Below are 19131 nucleotides of genomic sequence, written 5' to 3'. Positions count from 1 at the left end.
CGAAGAATCCTTGTCTGAGGTTGAAAGACCGCGTAGTATGTAACGGTCACCGACGCTGCCCAACAACCCCTGTGCAATACACCTTCAATCCAGTTGTTCCGATACAAATTTACTGGCTGTACTCATAACATTAGCTTATCCTTTCTACAGTTACTGTGATGCATTCAAGTTCACTCAGACTTCGTGAAATTCTAATTCAGACGTACCGCAAACTGGCACTTGCGGTGTAACTTTGTTTTACATCTTCAAAAGCACAACAGTATCAATACATAGTACAAACAATCTATGAAGCAAGATAATCGAAAGAAAGCAGCGGGCTCTGTCGTACATGTGGCCTTACACGACCTATCACGTATTGTTTAACATTTGAACATGCGAAGAAAGGTGATACAAGACTGTACGACACGCCGCATAAACCCGACAACTTCAGACTGGTCATTGAGATGATCTGGGATTTTGAAAAGACATTCCTGTGTGGGTAGGTCAGCTTGCAAGTCTAAGAAGAAACCATTGTGAGTACACGGACCTTTGCAGGTTTCTCACCTTCGGAAACCTCGACAACTTCAGACTGGTTATTGAGACGATCTGGGGTGCGGAGAATATGTTCCTATGTGCGTTGGTCAACTTGTGAGTCTAGGAGGATACCATTGTGAGCACACGTACCCTTGCAGGTCTATCGCTTTCGGAAACCCCAACAGCTTCAGACTGGTTATTGAGATGATCCGGGGCGTGGAGAAGATGTTCCTGTATGCGTAGGTCGGCTTACGATACTAAGAGGAAATCATAGTGAACACAGTGCACACACCTTTGCAATTTTCTCGCCTTCAGCTAAAACGATTAGGCAAGACTGCAGATCCTTCACACACCACTGTCTCTCGAGCCAGTCGAGGAGATGGCGATCCCAGAAAGACTTAAATATATGGGCAAGTTTCTCGTCCCATGGCTTCGGAGCTCGCGAGGTATGGACGGCCCAGTTTTGACATGCGTAATTGAGAACATCGGAAGATGATTGACTTCGTTCGCGTGCTTTGTTTGCGAAAACAGAAAAGGTCTTCATTGCATGGATAATCTCCAAGTCTGGTAGGAGGTGGGGGCCTTGTGCGAATGCAGAGGTGGTGGAATGATCCTGGTGCCTTAACGCCAAGAACACAGGAAACATCAAGAAGTCCGGCAAGCTCTTGAATTGCTGAATGACTTGAAAAGCTGGCTGTGAAGACAATTCCGGGACGATGATGTGATGTTGTTTAATCCCTTCCAATGTGTTCGAAAATTCCTCCATTGCCATCCAGGCAGTCGTCAACCGCCACATTTGACCTTGTGGCGTGTGCAACCAGTCTCGCCCGTCTGGGGTTTGCAGCCAGTTCCGCGCACTCCGAGTCTGTAGCCAGTCAGTCCCACCCCGAGTAGGCAGCCAGTCTTGTCCATCGTGGGTCTGCAGCCAGTCTTGCCCGTGCTCGCTTTGCAGCCAGTTTCGGCCGCCAAAGGCCTGCAGCCAGTCTTGGCCACCGAGAGTCTGCAGCCACTGTCGCCCGCCCTTGGTTTGCAGCCAGTCCGGTACGCCGTGGGTCTGCACCCAGTGCCTCCCTCCCTGAGTCTGTAGCCAGTCCTTCCCCCCTTGGGTCTGCACCCAGTCCTTCCCTACATTGCTCTGCACCCAGTCCTTTCCCTCCTGGCTCCGCAGCCAGCTGCTCCTACCCCGAGTCGTTTTCTTGCGCTGGGTCTGCGGCGGGTCCGACATAGACTGGCTTCGTGATCCCTCGGAATGTTGCATCTGCAGTAGGTCCAGGACCGGCCCCATTTCAGAATGATGTATCCGCAATGGGTCCTGGGTCTGCGATAGGTCCCCGACCGGCCCCGGTTCAGAATAATCTATCCGCAATGGGTCCTGGGTCTGCGATAAATCCCGGACCGGCCCCGGTTCAGAATAATCTATCTGCAATGGGTCCTGGGTCTGCGATAGGTCCTGGGTCTGGGGTAAGTGTCGCAGAACTAACGACGGCATTCTTGCCAATATAGTTCGAATGCGGGAGACTAAGTTTTGCCCACGCTGGGTCTGCAGCTGGTAGGAGATGTCCAACCAGCTTTGCGCCATCTCAATCTGCAGCCAGTCCTTCCCTTCCTGAGTTTGCAGCCAGGCACGCCCGTCCAGACTTTCCAGCCAGGCATGCCCGTCTTGAGTGCCTAGCCAGAATCGTAACTCTGAACTGTGATTTCCCCGAAGCCAGAGGAGAGTTACAAGCACTTGCATTGGTTCCGGCGGCTGGACGATGAAAGATAATGAGTGTATTAGATTTTGGGGATCGTGGGGTTCCATAACTTGACTCTGCTTCTTCAATGCTAAGAGCGCATCTAACAGGGCTGAGCAGCCTGGGAGTTCTTGCACCATCATGCGGAGAGAAGAATGTGTGAGTAGGGAGTGAGGTGAAGTGATATAGAGACTGCAGTTTGAGCGATGGGAAACATAATCACGAACAGACGAGTGATAGATATTCACGGGGAGACTGCTGTTGGGAGGAACATCTATGACAGAGCGCAGTTGCACCAACACTTTCTCAACATCCCTGCCCTGACCAGGGCCAAGAAGTTCCGAGATTTGTGAGATCGGTAGCGGATCTGTAAGGGCAGCAACAACGGACAAGTGTAGGTATGCCAGCTTCGGATCAGCGCATGTGGAGAGGATGCGGTCATATAACTCGTACACCTCCGTTCCTGGTAACAGTTCACTTGTTAGCTCAAGCATGAGGTGAAGCCGGTCACGGGGATCGTTGTTTCGATCGTCAATAAACTTCATCATTGTAGACGCCACAATGAAACGTCTGCCCGCTCGGATCGCCAGCTTCTCAATTTGATCCTGCGTTGGTTGCGGGAAGGTGGGAGAGCGATTTTGCAGCTTCCTGAACGAATGCTCCAAGAAACGATAGATATCTTCATCAACATCTGCGCCATCTAGCGAGATGATAGGAGTAACACCCTCCCCAGAAATCTTCACTGGTATCTCGCACAGCAATGGTCGCACATCTGCGTTCTGCATAGCTTCAAAAATATGTGCTTCCGAGCGACTCGTGACTAGAATATGGATCGAAGGCAGATCAGGATCGCGAAGAACTTGGGCGAGCAGGGAAATGAGTTCGGTAAGCTCGCTTTCGGATTCGCCTTCGTCCCTGGATTCGGATGAGTATTCATTGGGGGATTCGTTTGTGCATTCATCAAGGGCGTCAACAACGAACGTCAAAGGTGGACACTCGCGTACTCTGTATTAAAGCTTCCGCAGAGGTTGCAGAAACAACCCCTCCATCTGCTTGCGAAGTGACTTGTCGGGGTCTAGAAGGGTGGGGTCCTTGAGGATAGCTCTGTTCACGTCTGTCTGAATGCTGGGAAAATTTTGAGCAAGCTGGTAGGCAAGCGTCATAAAGAAATAACCAGTCGTGCGGCGTGTCGTGTGCTTGCGCGAGAAGAAGAATGTTCCACCAAGCCGCGTTTCTACTTTCGTCTCCTTGGTCATTTTCAGACCTCCCATTCTTTCAGCTACAGTGAACGCTACAGCAGACTTCCCAACGCCGGCTGTGCCATGCAACCAGATGAGTCTATTCATCTCTTTGGTATCGGATAATCCATAAATGTGGTTAAGAAGGACCACTCGGGTCCCTTCCAAACATTTCGGATGGGGCCGGCGTTCACGAGAGTCATGTTCAGCACCCTTCACAGCGACCTGGGAAAACTTCTCCCAGGTTCCTTCAGACATGTCAAAGATCTGTTGATGATGTCAGAGAACAAGAGGGGGGATAGGAGACGGCTATACTGACGTTGGTTCTTTGGAAAGGGGATGATAATTATGGCAATGCAGATAAATGGAATGAACTCCAAGAAGTACTAGTGGGTACGACAGTGGGAAATCATAGAAGCAGGGGTATCTCGCAACTTACGAGGACGTTAAATCAATGATTACAGGTTGACTGAAGTTGAGAAACGACTCAGATGTTTTGGTGTCAATTTAGCGTAGTAATTCTGCAAACCGGTGATGAGTTTGGTAGTGAAACATTCGAACTGTACCACTTACCGTACAATGATAGAGATTTCCAGGAGATGAATGTTGGTTCTAGTGCTGTGAAAAGCTCACTGGAATCTGGTGGGGTAGTGGAAGCTTTGAAGGATGACTAGGCGCTCGTGCGGTTGCACGAGCGCACGAGCGTCTTGCTCATCAGAGTAAATTCCCAACATGACCAAAATCAGAGCCTTTGGCACGGTACGCTGAATCATCGCTAGAAATTTAGAAACATAAGTCGTGCAAATTGCAGCAGTTGGTTACAATACTAGTAGCAGTCACAGAGCAGTCAGTTGCTGGGCGACTGAATCACCCTTAGTCTCCAAGCGCCTGGATCCAGACTCCAGAGGCACTTCACACGATTCTGCATGGCCCGGGGTGGTGACCTTGTCACCTTGGCCTTGATTAATTTGTTGCCAGATCAAAAAATTTAATGTTGTAAGTCGCAAATAACTTTATAAAATTGCACAAGTTGGTCTCAAATTAAAAAATCTGTCTGGCGGGGAATCGAACCCCGCTTTCCCGCGTGACAGGCGGGTGTACTATCCGATATACTACCAGAGATATTTTACGGTTCAAAACAAAATTATATAAACATCATTTGTAATGAGGGTGAGCGGAGCTCAAAGCTTGACTTCCGACTAACTCCAACTCGAGATGAATGGAAGTGTGTTCAACAATATGCGCAGTCATGCATCCGAAAATGCTGCAACTCTTAAAGCTTAAACTCCAAAAGTGTGTGCCCTCGCGCTCTCATTGTGGTGGTCCCATGTAAAAAAGGACTGCGGAATTGCTACAGAAGGCAGGTGGTAACATTACTTCTGCTAGGGAAGCGTTTATTGCCAATGTTGTTCATCTGTCACAATGATATCATTAGGTCCGACTGCAGTGGTTTTAGGAAAACGATATCAGGCACGAAATACTACGTCTACTACGATCGTCCATCACAGTCATGCATAAAGTGACCCCTAGCAAGCGCAGAGGTTATATTATCATGATGTGTAAGTTCAAGCCACGATTTCGGTTCTTCTTGCTTCGTACTACCATGCTAGTGCTCAAAAGTTCTGTACTGCTCGACTACACTCGCATTTTGTCGCACCCAACCCCCTTCTAGTAGCTGCGTCTCGTTCTTGTCTCTAAAGATTCATCATTCTGTTGCCGGTGAAACTTTACTCAACACATTACTTTCGATTCTGGCAGAATCGTCGAAACAGTCCGAACTGTGCTACGAGTTACTGTGGTCTACCCGCCTATCAATACATTACAGTTCATGCTGGACTTTCCGCACAGGTTCGAGACGATGCATCGGGTCGCAAACCCTTTGTATTGCCAAAATCGCCTTACAATTATTACTACTATTTCTAAAAAACAGCCGTCATTCCTGGGCGTTGATCTATAGATCTGATTTTTGCTTGGTAACACGAAAATTGACAGTAGCATATAGAATAGCATCGGTAGAGAATGGAGGGAATTAGTTCTCTCGATAGAGCGATCTCAGTTGCAATGCGATAACCACTGCTCAGTACTCAGTGCTGGCCTTGGTAACGGAATGTTCTGAGCCTCAAATATATCCCGCCCTTTGAACATATGCAAGAAATTTGTATTCATAGAGAACAAGATATATTAATGAAGTAAACATAGATCGTATAAGTCCATAATTTAACTGACCGGACAGTCTATGATCGTACCAATAAAAGAGAAAACAATCGAAATAACTCTATAGTATGGGTAGTCGATGTGTAGTACTAGCGAAGGAAATCCGAAGGGATCAAGTTGGCCTGCTAGACATACTAGTGTGCGGACTCTAAGGCTGTGGGCGATGATCTTCAGCTTCCGGGTCGTGGTAGGGCGTGGTAAAGGAGGCCGTTGTGCCGTATGGCGCATCGTCGAGATACGGTCGTAGGGGACTTCTGACTCATCGAAGACTTACGGTATGTTGAGTGCGTAGTATGTGCGGGGGGCCTGCAACCTCGTGGAGAATGTGATTCTATGTCGTAGGGGACAGCGAGGGAGGCTATTAGGCGTCATCCGGATTGGTCGTAGGGGACTTTGACACTGGAGACATGTTAGATGTATCAACATCTGACGTTTTTGATCGTAGGAGACTCTAATATTAAGATATCAGTAATGAAAGAAAGAGTATGAGCAGGCCACTCACTATTCGTAGATGTCGTGTGGAGTTCAACGGCTAGTGCGGTGTATTCTGACGGAAATTTTGGCGACTGCGAGGGAGTGCCGTCGAGAATAGTAAGTTCCACATTTCCAAGTACGGTATTGATAGCATCATGGTGTAGGGTGTGTCGTAATCGAAATTCCGAGGACTAAGAACGACTATCGTGAGTAAGAGGTGCAATATTTCGTAGTATGATGGTAGTGTCATGGCGTAGGGAGTGTTGCAGTGCAAGTGTCGAGGGCCGAGACTGTGATTGGGACTGTCGTCAAGGGTAAACACTTGGAACTTCTGAAGTAAATTGTTAATAGTGTCATCATGTGGAATGTGCTGCGGCTGCGACTGAAAGAGATCGTTGTCGAGGGAAAGAGCACCCATATTTTGTAGTAGCATCTCGATAGTGTTATCGTGTAGGGTGGACTGCAGCTGAAATTCTGGTGACTGAGATGGACCATCGAGGGGGAAAACATTTGTGTTGTGGAGTAGCTGAAGCTTTGATGATTGAGAGGCATCGTCACCGAGCGTAAGAGTTTCTGGTTGTTGCAGTAGAGCGTCGATAGCGTGATTGTTGAGAGCAAGAGTAGTCTGTGTTATTGGGCAGCATGTTGATATCGTAGTTGTCATCGAGTAAGGGTTGCTGATTTTTGTGGGAGAGCGTCAATGGCAATAGCATGGTTATCGTCGAGAGCAAGAGCGTCTGCGTTATTGGGCAGCATGTCGATATCATAGCTGTCGTCGAGAGTAAGCGTTGCTAATTTTTGTAGGAGAGCGTCGATGGCGATGGCGTGGTTATCGTCGAGAGTAAGAGTTGCTGACTTTTGTAGTAGAGCGTCAATGGCGATAGCACAGTTGTCGTCGAGAGTAAGAGTGTCTGTATTTTTTGGTAGCGCATCGATAGCGAGGTTGTCGTCGAGAGCAAGAGCTTTTGTGTTATTTGGTAGCGTGTCAACAGGGTGATGGTGTAGAGCATGATGTGGCTGAAGTGTCAATAATCGAGATGGAACATCGTCGAGAGAAAGATCTAACATTCTTCGAATTAAGTCATCCATAGGGCAGTCGTGTACTAGGGTGCATTGGGGCTGACATTTCGATGACTGAGGAGGATCGGGAGGAAGAGTTCCGAGTAGGTGGGTGATAGTGTGATCGTCTAGGGCGTGTGTTGACCGAAGCTTCGAAGGCTGATATGGATCAGGTAGGGTGTCGATAGTGTGGTATAGAGTGTGATGTGACGGAAGAGTTGACAAGTGAGAGGATACATCGTCGAGAGAAGAGTTGAAATAGTAGAAGGTACACTGTCGAGAGAAAGACTTGATAAGTGAGTGGATACATCGTCAAGAAAGTGTGTTGAGATGTGAGGGAGTACATTGTCGAGATCAAAATTTGGTATATGAGAAGGTACATCGTCAAGAGAAAGAGTTGAAATGGTAGGTACATTGTCGAGAGAAAGATTCGATATATGAGACGGTACATCGTTCAGAGAAAGAGTTGCCATTCTCCGGATTAGATTGTTGATGGTGTGAGAGTCAAATTCGGCATGCAAGGTGTGTTTCGGTTTGTCGTCCGTAAGGCACTGCGTTGTAGCCTGACAGTCGTCCTACATATCCAAGCGTCAGTTGTTAAAAGTCCAAACCATTGCGCCGCTTCTTACCTCGTAGAAAGTGCTTTCGTCAGAAAGCCACTCCGAGTCAAGGTCTGTGGTGTCTAAGACGCGATGACCGGAGAGGATGTCCTTGACTAAATTCTCATCACGGGCCATGAACGACGTGTCGGAATCAATCATCGATAAGCCTTCGGTCTGACCGTCAAAGGCGGGCTGACTTGATTCAATCATTGAGGATGGCTGAGCTGGTGCTCCGAAAGCCTTGGTTGTTGAGATAGCATCCACGATGTTGTTGCCAAAAAAAGCTGCGTTGGGCTCAGTGGTATCACCGACGTCCTTGTGAGCGGGGATGTGCTGGAAATCGTCGCTGAGGAATTGTCGAGCAGCTTTAGCGGTGGCTAGAAGGACAGTTGTCGAGGAGCAGACAGTGGATGTACTAAGTACTACTAACAAGGCTAATAGAAACCTTCTCTGATCTGGACACGACCTGAATAGTGCGGTCGATGACAATTTCTTTGAAGAAAGCGGCTGTAAGATAGCCTTGGAGAGCAACACGGGCGGCACGGGTTAAGGTGGTAGTAGAGATCAATGATCATATTGGTGAATGAATAAAGGATCGTAAAGATATGCTGGCGGGCGTGGAATGATGATAATGGCGGAACTGACTGAGAGATATCAGTGCAACGACAAACACGAGATATTTATACTCCAAGTTCAAACCTTATTTGCACACCGATAAACAGAGCCGATCGCGACGCCGCGTCAGTCACGTGTTTGAAAAATCAACATTTATAAGTTCGGGGCACTGGACAATAAATACCATGTTCCCGCCTGCCCACTGCATAGAAGGATTAGAACACAATCTAAGGCATCTTGAGATTATTCAGTGTATATAAATACAGCCAAAATCTGGTACACCGAAAGCGCTTCGTCAAAAGGAAACCGGATCATCACGATGACTGAGATCGGACGAGATCAACGTTTCGCCATTTCATACACCATGGCTGCAGGTATCTTCTTTCGTGCCAGGCCCATTGCGAGAAAGTAAAAACTGAGTTTGAATATTTCTGTGGCAAGTCCTTCAACACTCGATACAAGGTGTATGGTACTCCATAGCACACAACACCCGCTTCTTGTAGTTCTGGCAGTACTGGGGCAACTCAGGGATATCAAGGTCAAGATACACCACGATACAACGAGGTCTTTGAGGCCTTAGGCTTTCAACGTCCTTATTGTAGTTTATGATCAACCTAGCAATGGAAGTACAACGCACCTCCTAAAAACAGAGACCGAACTAAGTCTTTCTTTGTTAGTGAGCTGCACAACCATTCAATCACTCCAAGAATCTCTATGACAATGGCATAACTCACCAGGTCAGAGCGATGGACACAGGCCAGTGTGCCAACCAAAAGGCATTGGTTAACCGGTGAATACTGACTCGCGAACAAGTCTGAGATACAGTCTAAGGAGTTGCGGTGGGAATTGGGTGGGAGGCTCACTCATGATGCATTGAATAAGCATGAAGAGGCGAGAACAAAATGATCCAGAAGGTATTGCCGAAAAGAAACAGACGGCGTTTGTGTAGGCTCAACCCAATGCCCAAGCTCCTCGTAGATGCGCTCACAGATAAGGCAGCTGCGTACTTTTCCACGTAGGTGATTTTTCTTGCCGAATTTTGAGTTGTACATCATCGAGCTTCGGGAACATAAACAGACAGAACATATTCCACCGATTCCATAAAGACAACGGCCAGCTCCACAACATTAAGGTGATGGTATTGCTAGTCAAAAAAGGTGCGCCGAGGCACAAGGCAAGGTTGTGGAACGCATTCTTTTGTGACACCCCAAAGGTTAGATGGTCCAATATGCGGACTCGGTGCATCCCCGAAGCTGTAAAAACGGAGTGGTATGACTGCTCTTCGCGACTGAAAGTGCCAGAATAAACCGGCGCAGAGGAAAGGATGCCTGTGAGCAATATTTGCAGATCTGGCCTTCTGCACAAAATTGGTTTCGAAGATCTCAAATAAAAATACTTGATTTCTTGAAAACCACGATTTGTGGAGGGAGTGACGTTGAGGAGCGTTGTTGTCGGAACACACAAGGCGAGAACCTCAAACCTGCACAAAACTTGTATATTAGTTTAACAATTTAGCCTTGGTGCTCACCTTGCCTGGAGGAATCAGGATGCAGTCAAGAAGTTTTCAAGTAAAAAAAATTCAACAAAGATAATCATTTACAAGTCACTGTATAACCTCCTATGGCGTCATAGCCAAGTGGTTACGGCGACAGATTAGAAATCTGTTCCTCTTTGAGGGCGTAGGTTCGAATCCTGCTGACGTCGCTCATCTTTTTCATGGTGGTGGATCGGAATTTGGTACTAGCATTGGCTCATGATTAGACGTGAGCATGATTCATCATGGTCATGGACAATACATGACACAAGAAGCTACTGAGTCAGATTGAAACCAAGCACGACGGCAATACCGTGTTACCCACTGCCGGTCCACCCATTTGAGACAAATTGTCCGAGGTCGGATTTTGTTTGTCGTGATCAATACGTGGCGGAAATGAGCTTCTTTCAGAATCCAAAGGAGCCGAGCGCGCCGCAAATACGTGGTGAAATCAGATGTAGTACCAGGAGGGCTAATGCGCATCGACATTCAAAAAATTAGCCAACGACGATTACTGGCCCCACAAGGTATTCTCAACACTCCGTGGACTAGGCTAAACAGGGACTCCGACAATTGAATTGTCACGGCTGCCGCTTCTGATCAGCAAGGGCGATGTGACAGGCTATCGGACCCGCGATCACGGAAACGGTCTTCCTAATTTTTTGTCAACCGAGTCGGGGTCGATGGAAAGCATGCGACATACGATCGTGTTAAGGATTCCGTGGTTCTGAAGAATGATTGCGATGTACGTACAGCATGCTATTCGCTTTGACCCAATATGACCGCTTCGGGCGCTCCGGGGCTGATTCTTTCCGGACTCTTCTGTCAATATAGCCGCTGGGCAGACGATCCTGTGCAACGTGCATGAATATTTATTAATTTTGTCACAAGTACTCCATGAGGATACTTTGATGCTTCTTTGGAGGAAGCGGCCGGCAATTTGTGAAGTGACGTAGGGGCATACTCTGATTTATAACCGATGTCAATAATAAATATGGAAGAATGTGTAAGGAAAATCATCATACCGCAGGCACGCAAATATCTTGACTCCTTCTAGCTGTGTGAGCGGTGATCTTCAAGTTCACAGGGAGTCCGTCCAAGCCCGGTGCAGGCTATACTGCTCGTAGTCCTTAGGCAATCCTTTCGGTAATTAGCCTAGGTGTCGGTGGTTGAAAACTCGCAAGGCTCCACGCTGTCAACATTGTCCGAGGGAGTAAGCTGCAGTTGCATCAAGTCACATTAGGAGGCCCTAGAACACACAATAAGTTTGATGAGCCACACCCATGTTTGATTGGACGGTCTGACTTCTAAACCATAGTCTAAAAGAATTTCTTTCATGACTCAAAACTTGTTAGCGAGGAAAAGGGAAAAAGGTTGACTCATCGGCAATACCCTCACCTTACGTCGACCATGATTTTTTTTTTCCATGAGAGCGAATCACTACTGCCAATCGAGTACTAGCCTCTCACAATTCCCTAGAAGCTCGCATAGAGTTGAATCGTTTCTGCAAACATGATCATGGTCAGGGATGGACCCTGGGGAACTAATCAAAAAAAAGTTTGGCTCTTCACAGACCAAAGGAGCATACAACGATTGCAAACCAAAAGTTCAGGGGTGTTTTTTTTTTCCTTTTTGTATCCTTGTTTATTGTCCTGTGGGGAGAAGTCTTATTATGGACACTACTGTTCAGCTACTCGATGTAGAATGAATAAGGTCACAGCTTATCAGTAAATACACCTACTGGCACATATGCTGTGACAGATCGGACGTGCTCCGTGGAAAAAAGGGCATGAAAGGGACAGCAAGGAAAGAGGAGTCTGTTTACTCACATATGTCGAGTTAGTCACCCCTAAGCAGACAATGAAGATGGTTGTTAGCGTCATGTATGGAAAACAGGCGGACATGCTTTTGGAATCGACGTCGAACAATGCAGCTGCGAGACGTGGAAGTGATGGGAACAGGAGTGCGACTTCACCTCGCCACTACAATGAGATTTGCAACCCATACAATATGCAACGATTTGAAACAAAATCCTCAAATACAGTGGTAAACCGCTAATCGGTGTAGAACTGAGGCATTCCTGAACGTGGATGGTGAGAACAGGGGAGGAGAAACGAAGGGCCAATGAGAGAAGAGGAGCAAGACAAAGCCTAGGGTAGCACACCCAGTGCAAAGCCTCCAGTCAGAAGCGTCTCGGTGAGATGATGCCAACGCCATCCTCAACGCGTTTGTGAAGCGGGACTATGATTCGCAGAGGCGACAACGGTTCGTCAAAGGAAATTGCGATGTTGCGGTGACCTATGAATTGATGAGTGCATAGAAGTGCATGATCGCCTCGGACCATAAGGCTACTGCAATGTGCAGATCAGCAAGAAGCCGCACGAACCAAACCACATCCGCCCAGAGCCCAATCGCTAAGACCGCGCATCAAGATTCAAGATTGCACAGCAGCATTCTCTTCCAGCCACCCCCTCACATCTTTCTTGCCCACCAATCTCATCACCCTCATCCTCTCCTCCTGTGTGCGCTCGCGATACAAACGCATAACATAGCCACAAACGCTCCACACGTCCTCCCAAGGCGCATCAAAGAGGTCCCACCAGCAATGAGGTGGCGAAGAAGGCAGTGATATGTCGAGATGACGAGAAGCAAGGAGGATAGCTGCGCTCACTATCGTTGGGACTGCGTATAATGCGTAAACGGGCGTTTGCAGGCTACGCTCCCATCAGAACGTGCGACGCAATGCATCATATAGACCGTAATAATCACTCACGCATCATTAAGGTACCCCCACGCCCTCGCACAAGCATCTTTCCGGCTCGTCAACCCCAAAACGCGGAGATAGTTTATAAGCGTGCCATATGGCAGGACCACGTGGACGTTGAACCCCAGTCGCTTGAGGATCTGCATCTCAGCTACGACCAGTGCATCTTTGAGATCATAGAAGGTGTTGCCAAAGTAAGACATCGGTGCGTATTTGAATGTGTCTTGGTTTTGGGGCGAGGAGAGGGTGTGGGATGTGCGTTGGAGAAGAAGGTCGTAAATGTTGATGAGGTCGCGCATCCGGAGCGGACATTCTTCAAGTTTGGATGCAAGGTATAGGGCTCCCATTCCGATGTCCTGTGTGATGAACATGGGTGGTCGGTTGTGGGTGAGATCAAAAGCAGAGGACTTACACCGATACCGAACTGTTTCATGGAAGTTACATACCAGAAACGTTGGAACAGGATTTGAGCTGTGGCTACAGCAACTTGTTTTCTGTCCAGGTGTTGCATGATTGATTGACTACAGACGTTGCACTGAGGTATGAAGACGTACTGTTTTAGTAATATCCCGGCTTCATGGATGAGCTTGCACCCAAATGCCCTCAGGTCCTCCTCCAAATCCGCAGGTATACCATCCCCTCCAGAGGGCGTGCGTTCTATCTGAGATGTCGAAGCTAGTGGCACCAGATCGACATGCATGTCTGATGCTCCTCCCAAGCGTTGCACCAACGCAGACTGGAAGATTACTGAATTCAATCTCCGCGGCACTAAATACACGCACAACTTCAGAAACCACGAAATATCTGAATCATGCAACTCCCCATGAGCGGTCTACCTCCCAAACCAGAAGTTAGCAGAACAGCAAGTAGTTGGCCTGAACCTACAGACGACAGGAGATATGTAGGTCGGCCGGTGCCAATGGCTGGACCAGACCATTATCGTCCCCGACGCGACGACAGAGACAGAGACAGAGACCGTGATCGCGAACGAGACAGGGACAGGGACAGGGGCAGAGAACGAGATAGAGACAGAGATAGAAGCTATCACCCTCCCCGGTCACCACCACCACGTTCGCCTCGAGGAAGAGACACCTACACGTCACCTTCTCGAAACGACACCCATCGCGAGTACTATCACCGTGACGAGCGCCCCAGGGGAGAGAGAGGATGGGAACCAGACAGAAGGGCTTCGGAGCGTAGGGACGACAGGGCTTGGACGCGCGATGAGCATACAGGGAGGGGGCGAGGGCGCGGGAGGGGTCGTGTTTCACCGCGCAGAGGGAATACCTACCGTGGTGGTGGAGGAAGCTGGCGAGGCCGCGATTCGGAGCGAGATAGGGACTATGGAGGGAGGGGAAGGAGTCGAGAGTATGACAGGAATCATCACGATAGACGAAGATTCGATGATAGGGAAAGATCGAGTATGCACAGAGCTCCGTATTCTCCACGTCAAGGTAACGCCAAAGTATGTTGTTCTATTGACTCTTAATTTGTGACCTTGTAGATTCAAATGAACGCCGTCGGGAGCACTATTCGCCTGTCAGGTCTCCTCGTCGTTCATACTCACCCAGGAGACACAGCAGGCCACCTTCCCCTGATGGCAGCACTCATCGACATTCATCCAGATCTCCGGTAAAGCGCGAGCCAGGACATTCTCCCCGTCCACCTTCAGCGCCCCCAAGCCGCTATTCAGACCACCGCGGTGATGACAGGCGACGCGGGAGTCACACTCCCAGTCCCCGTCCCTCAAAGCGCTCCTTGTCTCAAGATGTCAAGCCAGAGCCTACGCATGAAGAAACGCATCTCCCGGCTTCTCCAACACACTCCCAACGCTCGCTCCGCGCCCCAGAAGAAAAACCAGCCACAAAGTCTGCCTCCCCGTATGCCAAAGCTGAATCTAACGATGACCTACACCACGTTCAAGATGTCAAAGTCCAGTCAATCCTTGAAGATGCTCGCTCTCCGGCTTCAAGCCCAAAAGCCAAGGAGGAATCAGCAGACCAAGATGCCGAGGGAGACTTCAAAATGCGCGACCGTTCTCCCCATCCACCGTCCCACTCACCTTATCACGCTATTAAAACGCCTCCAACTCCAGCATCTCCCGCTCCATCCTTTAAACACCCAATACCGGAAAACCCCTCAGGTGATATGCCTAGACCCCCCACAGCACCTTTCCTACCCCCCTTCACGCGCCGGGAAACTCTCAAAGAACGCCTAGGCCAAAAATATAAAGATGAGGTATTGTAAATTCACTCATTCCTATCATATCGCACATCTAACACAACACAGCTATCCCAAATCGAAGCTATCGAAGCTAGCCGTTCGCGTGCAGCATCCGAACAGGTGCAAAACTCCAAAGCCGTCCGTCGAGCGTTGCACGAACTGGATCTCACGACTATAGACCTTCGTGCTGCTCAGATACGACGCGAGCATGCGGAGAATCACCGGAAGAAAGCTGCGAGTGCCAATGGTTTTTTTGATTTTGAGGCAGAGTTTCCTATAGCTTGAGCTCCGAGTACTAATCCCTACTAGACCAGTATCACGAGCTGTGTAACGTAACTGGAAGGCTACTGCTGGCTACCGCCACCGATGCTAATAATAACTGCCTGACGTACTATCTTGTGGGAGATAGTGGAGTGCCCTTGCTTCTGCACCGTGGTGACCTGCGTTGATCGTGGAGCGTACATACCTTGAAGTAGATTGTATTATTTTGAAAATGTGGCAGGGGATAAGGCGACAGTCACTGAAAGGATCCGGTTGTCTGATGTGTTGAAGGCCGGGCTGTCAGGGACGCGCGCCATAACTTACGGAAATGAACGGTTGGCGTCGTCCACGTCGGAATGCGGCTGAAGACTACTTGGCATGATGTTGGCAAGATGAAAGTTGCCGTTGAAAAGCGGTAATTGTGTGGGGCCATGGCACGAGGTGATCATATGCTACGATTCCACTATCTGAAGAGGCTCAGATGACATGCTATGTAATAGTATACAGTGTGGAGTTAATGCTGGTAATTATGAATCTAAATTGCTGTGCTCTGGGTGTAGAGGAAACGTACTGTGCGAATTAAGCAGTGTGATGGAAGGGCTGCAAAATATGTGGCAAACATCAGGTGGCGCTATACATAATCGGATGTATACATATACTCGCTGAAGGCATGTTAGAAAGGGGTTGGGGAGGGAGATAAATAACTGACGAAAGGGAGAAGCCGGAGTAGAGGATGGTGTTAATGAGGATGCCCCTAAGATGGGCGATCAGGCCGGGTGGCGGTATATACGTGAGAACGACCCTGTGTGTCGGTATGGTGGACACCGGCTGCCCAGCGTTGTAAATCGGCGTTGCGGCGTTTTACACGCAAATGATCACGGTGGTGGTCGTCATTGTGATCACGTTTCCGCTTGGAAGGTCTGTGTGTGTAGGGTGGATGTGACAAGTCTTGGTCAGGATCGGGTAAATCGAATTTGAGGAAAGTAGGAGAATGATACGGAAGCGGACGAGGAGCGAGCAGAGGAACGTCACAAACTACACGTATTGTGACTGGTTCTGGAGAAGGTGATAGATCGGTTGAGAAGGAAGAACATGTTTCAGAAGGAGACGGAGGAACTGAGAAGTTGATATAATTAGGAGGTGAATTTGTTTGATTAAGAATAAGGACTTACAGTAGGCATTGTGTTTGTCGAAAGTATTCCAAGGGAATAAGTCAGACCAGCAATAATCATCTAGAGGGATAGTTGCCGATGACCAGCAATCAGGCGATACTAGTAGGGACATGATGGTGAGAGAGGAAGAGGGAAGGATGAGGCATGGGTCTTATATGGAGAGGTGAGACCTTCTGAACGCGATATAAGGGGGTTTCATCATTACATCAATTTCATATTCATATTTCAAAGTCCGATCAAGTACTCATAAACTAGTTGGTTGGTATCACTCACACAGGAAAATGTCGCTCAGATACCTCATTCGCCGCAATTCTCGTGGTTCCTTACCTGTCTATACTGACATTCGTAATGGTGGCACAAGATACCTCGTATCAATCCGGAACGTTCAAGGACAACCCAGTGTACTTGTCTTTCTTTCCTTTTGTTTCATTTTTTTTGACACCCCTTTAGTCTCTTGCCAACGATTTAAAACAATCTCTATTCAGCCACAATTCCCCGGAGGCTGCTCGACTTAAAGTACAAGTCGTAGCACAAAGGCACCTTGTCATCTCGGGTGGCCGTTGGAAAAATGATGTGATCAATTGGCTCACGTCCAAGGGTTTTTGACTAGTCACATGTTAATCATCGCGTACTAGCTAGTATTTACATGTCAGCTTCTTCCGACTCCGGATCCGTTCCGTCCGGATAATCTCGAGAGATAATCATCATCATCTGTTTTTTTTTCCATAACCACACGCCTCTTAGACTCATCTGCCTAAATGTCCACCCCTCTCCCAACCACAACTGCCCCTCAACCAACACCAGCAACACCAGCTGCTGCTGCTGCTGCTGGTACTGCCATCCCTCGATCAGCACAGCGCGATGCTGGAAATAGCAAGTTGGGAACATTTGGGGTTCGCCATCCAACATTTTACAATGTACATCAAACACTCACTATTCCCAGGTCAAATCAGGCTTGGCTCAAATGCTCAAGGTAATACCACTCCCAAACACATACTCACCCGTCCTTATCTCTTCCAGGGAGGCGTCATCATGGATGTCATCAATCCAGAGCAGGTGCGAATTATCATTGCCTACCCCTGACTTTTCACTCACCATGTCTCATTTCAGGCACGCATTGCCGAGGAGGCAGGGGCATGTGCTGTCATGGCACTCGAACGTGTTCCTGCAGATATTCGCAAAGAGGGGGGTGTTTCACGCATGGTACGCCTTTCTTCCTTTTTCAAACATGTTTCATTGATCCATCCGTCTCCACCCTCCAGAGCGACCCCGCCATGATCAAGTCCATCGTTGATGCGGTAACCATTCCTGTCATGGCAAAAGTTCGCATCGGTCACTTTGTAGAAGCCCAGGTCAGTCCCTATTTTCATCTTGATCCCAACTCGCCTAATTACACTCCTTGGCACTGCCATGATCCTAGATCCTACAAGCCATCGGTATAGATTACATCGATGAGTCTGAAGTTCTTTCTCCTGCAGACGACGAACACCACATCAACAAGCACAATTTCAAAGTGCCCTTTGTATGCGGCGCCCGTAACCTTGGCGAGGCCCTTCGTCGCATCTCAGAAGGAGCCGCCTTCATCCGCACAAAAGGCGAGGCAGGCACAGGTAACGTTGTCGAGGCGGTCCGCCACCAGCGATCAGTCATGAGCGAGATCAGAAAAGCTAGCGTTATGAGCGAAGAAGAGCTGTATGCATATGCAAAAGAGATACAGGCTCCATTCCACCTCCTCAAGGAAACAGCCCGCCTAAAACGATTGCCGGTCGTCAATTTCGCTGCTGGGGGTATCGCCACGCCTGGTATGTCCATCCAGTGATGCTGTAAAACAAGACAACTGAAATTCACGGATCTTAGCTGATGCTGCGCTTATGATGCAGCTGGGCTGTGATGGAAGTGAGTTGTATGAAAGCCTCCTTGGCCTTGATATTGATCCAAGCGGTTAATAGTTTTTGTCGGTTCGGGCATTTTCCACGTAGGTCCTCATTGACTTGCGGCTAATCTCTATTCACTATCTCTACTCATTCTCTTTCCAGTCTGGGGATCCGGCCAAACGGGCGCGAGCCATCGTGCAAGCAGTAACTTATCTCCTTCCATCGATCATATCATCTCAACTGACACGACGCATAGGTGACTCATCACAACAACCCCAAGATGCTCGCTGAGGTGGGTCTCGTTATTTCATCACAACTACGTGTTTCACCCTAAAATCAAAATTAGGTATCAGAAGATATTGGTCCTGCTATGGTCGGTCTCACGATGTAAGTTTCATGTTTATATTTACTCTTGTTGGAACAGATGTTGATGCCCATCATTCTTTAGCGATGCAAATCTAAAGGGGGGGAGACTCGCTTCTCGCGGGTGGTGAACCAAAACAAGAGCAAAAAGAAGCGATTCCACCTACGCGATTGGGATTGTGCGTGGTAGACGTAAACTTATAGGTCTATGTATATAAAATAGATTGCGTATGGCGCAAGATGTTTGCTTCAACGTGTTTTGTTTCTCCAAAAGAGGCCAGTTGAGCGTTCATTCCATACACGTATTGGGGCAGGTCTTGTGTACACCTTTACTGGAAAGTCTCTTATGGCTAACCGATTTCAGATAGACTCATCTGATTTTAAAAGTCCGCCTGTGGAGACAAAGGCCTTAGACGTACTTCCCCACACCGCTCACCAGCACTCTTACCGCACGTCTTGATACGGCAAAGGTTACCGCAGAGGGAATTTTCC

General features: G+C 48.3%; 9 protein-coding genes and 2 non-coding genes across 11 annotated transcripts; 4 read left to right on the top strand and 7 right to left on the bottom strand.

Annotated features, from left to right (window-relative positions):
• Window positions 1–2383: 2383 nt before the first annotated feature.
• On the bottom strand, window positions 2384–3115 carry F5891DRAFT_921910 (uncharacterized protein; the record flags this gene model as incomplete). Its single annotated transcript, XM_041373796.1, has 1 exon — window positions 2384–3115. A coding segment is annotated over one exon (732 nt), but the record flags the coding sequence as incomplete, so codon positions are not given.
• Window positions 3116–3143: 28 nt separating this feature from the next.
• F5891DRAFT_288821 (uncharacterized protein) lies at window positions 3144–4109 on the bottom strand. The gene is made up of 4 exons (XM_041371223.1): window positions 4058–4109; window positions 3924–4005; window positions 3804–3870; window positions 3144–3751 (listed from the first exon to the last, which is right to left on the bottom strand). The coding sequence occupies exon 4, from the start codon at window positions 3740–3742 to the stop codon at window positions 3257–3259; it is 486 nt and encodes a 161-aa protein (XP_041226382.1). The 5' UTR covers window positions 3743–3751; window positions 3804–3870; window positions 3924–4005; window positions 4058–4109; the 3' UTR covers window positions 3144–3256.
• A 425-nt stretch (window positions 4110–4534) lies between these two features.
• Window positions 4535–4606, bottom strand: F5891DRAFT_t69. Its single transcript has one exon. It is a non-coding gene; the product is annotated as a tRNA-Asp (tRNA).
• A 1446-nt stretch (window positions 4607–6052) lies between these two features.
• F5891DRAFT_288727 (uncharacterized protein) lies at window positions 6053–7097 on the bottom strand. The gene is made up of 2 exons (XM_041371221.1): window positions 6201–7097; window positions 6053–6149 (listed from the first exon to the last, which is right to left on the bottom strand). Exon 1 carries the CDS (start codon window positions 6834–6836, stop codon window positions 6231–6233), a length of 606 nt encoding a protein of 201 aa, XP_041226381.1. The 5' UTR covers window positions 6837–7097; the 3' UTR covers window positions 6053–6149; window positions 6201–6230.
• Window positions 7098–8249, bottom strand: F5891DRAFT_288726 (uncharacterized protein). Its single transcript, XM_041371220.1, has 2 exons — window positions 7861–8249; window positions 7098–7806 (listed from the first exon to the last, which is right to left on the bottom strand). The coding sequence occupies exons 1-2, from the start codon at window positions 8041–8043 to the stop codon at window positions 7360–7362; spliced, it is 630 nt and encodes a 209-aa protein (XP_041226380.1). The 5' UTR covers window positions 8044–8249; the 3' UTR covers window positions 7098–7359.
• A 1821-nt stretch (window positions 8250–10070) lies between these two features.
• F5891DRAFT_t70 lies at window positions 10071–10152 on the top strand. Its single transcript has one exon. It is a non-coding gene; the product is annotated as a tRNA-Ser (tRNA).
• A 2155-nt stretch (window positions 10153–12307) lies between these two features.
• Window positions 12308–13707, bottom strand: F5891DRAFT_288651 (cyclin-like protein). The gene is made up of 4 exons (XM_041371217.1): window positions 13301–13707; window positions 13159–13240; window positions 12756–13102; window positions 12308–12696 (listed from the first exon to the last, which is right to left on the bottom strand). Exons 1-4 carry the CDS (start codon window positions 13444–13446, stop codon window positions 12417–12419), a joined length of 855 nt encoding a protein of 284 aa, XP_041226379.1. The 5' UTR covers window positions 13447–13707; the 3' UTR covers window positions 12308–12416.
• On the top strand, window positions 13301–15370 carry F5891DRAFT_288672 (uncharacterized protein). Its single transcript, XM_041371219.1, has 3 exons — window positions 13301–14200; window positions 14251–14984; window positions 15036–15370. The coding sequence occupies exons 1-3, from the start codon at window positions 13558–13560 to the stop codon at window positions 15252–15254; spliced, it is 1596 nt and encodes a 531-aa protein (XP_041226378.1). The 5' UTR covers window positions 13301–13557; the 3' UTR covers window positions 15255–15370.
• A 570-nt stretch (window positions 15371–15940) lies between these two features.
• F5891DRAFT_288655 (uncharacterized protein) lies at window positions 15941–16571 on the bottom strand. The gene is made up of 2 exons (XM_041371218.1): window positions 16403–16571; window positions 15941–16346 (listed from the first exon to the last, which is right to left on the bottom strand). Exons 1-2 carry the CDS (start codon window positions 16512–16514, stop codon window positions 15985–15987), a joined length of 474 nt encoding a protein of 157 aa, XP_041226377.1. The 5' UTR covers window positions 16515–16571; the 3' UTR covers window positions 15941–15984.
• Window positions 16572–16647: 76 nt separating this feature from the next.
• F5891DRAFT_1031959 (ribosomal protein L49/IMG2) lies at window positions 16648–17103 on the top strand. The gene is made up of 2 exons (XM_041361640.1): window positions 16648–16803; window positions 16853–17103. The coding sequence occupies exons 1-2, from the start codon at window positions 16684–16686 to the stop codon at window positions 17006–17008; spliced, it is 276 nt and encodes a 91-aa protein (XP_041226376.1). The 5' UTR covers window positions 16648–16683; the 3' UTR covers window positions 17009–17103.
• Window positions 17104–18912, top strand: F5891DRAFT_1031952 (SOR/SNZ family-domain-containing protein). The gene is made up of 12 exons (XM_041361639.1): window positions 17104–17295; window positions 17346–17375; window positions 17423–17458; window positions 17513–17605; window positions 17665–17754; window positions 17823–18204; window positions 18260–18298; window positions 18352–18377; window positions 18439–18480; window positions 18533–18568; window positions 18623–18663; window positions 18725–18912. The coding sequence occupies exons 1-12, from the start codon at window positions 17161–17163 to the stop codon at window positions 18768–18770; spliced, it is 996 nt and encodes a 331-aa protein (XP_041226375.1). The 5' UTR covers window positions 17104–17160; the 3' UTR covers window positions 18771–18912.
• The last annotated feature ends 219 nt before the right edge of the window (window positions 18913–19131 follow it).

Source organism: Suillus fuscotomentosus, assembly GCF_016647785.1.
Source record: "Suillus fuscotomentosus strain FC203 chromosome Unknown F5891scaffold_25, whole genome shotgun sequence".
Classification (NCBI taxonomy): Eukaryota; Fungi; Basidiomycota; class Agaricomycetes; order Boletales; family Suillaceae; genus Suillus; species Suillus fuscotomentosus.
This window is presented reverse-complemented; position numbering and strand designations above follow the sequence as displayed.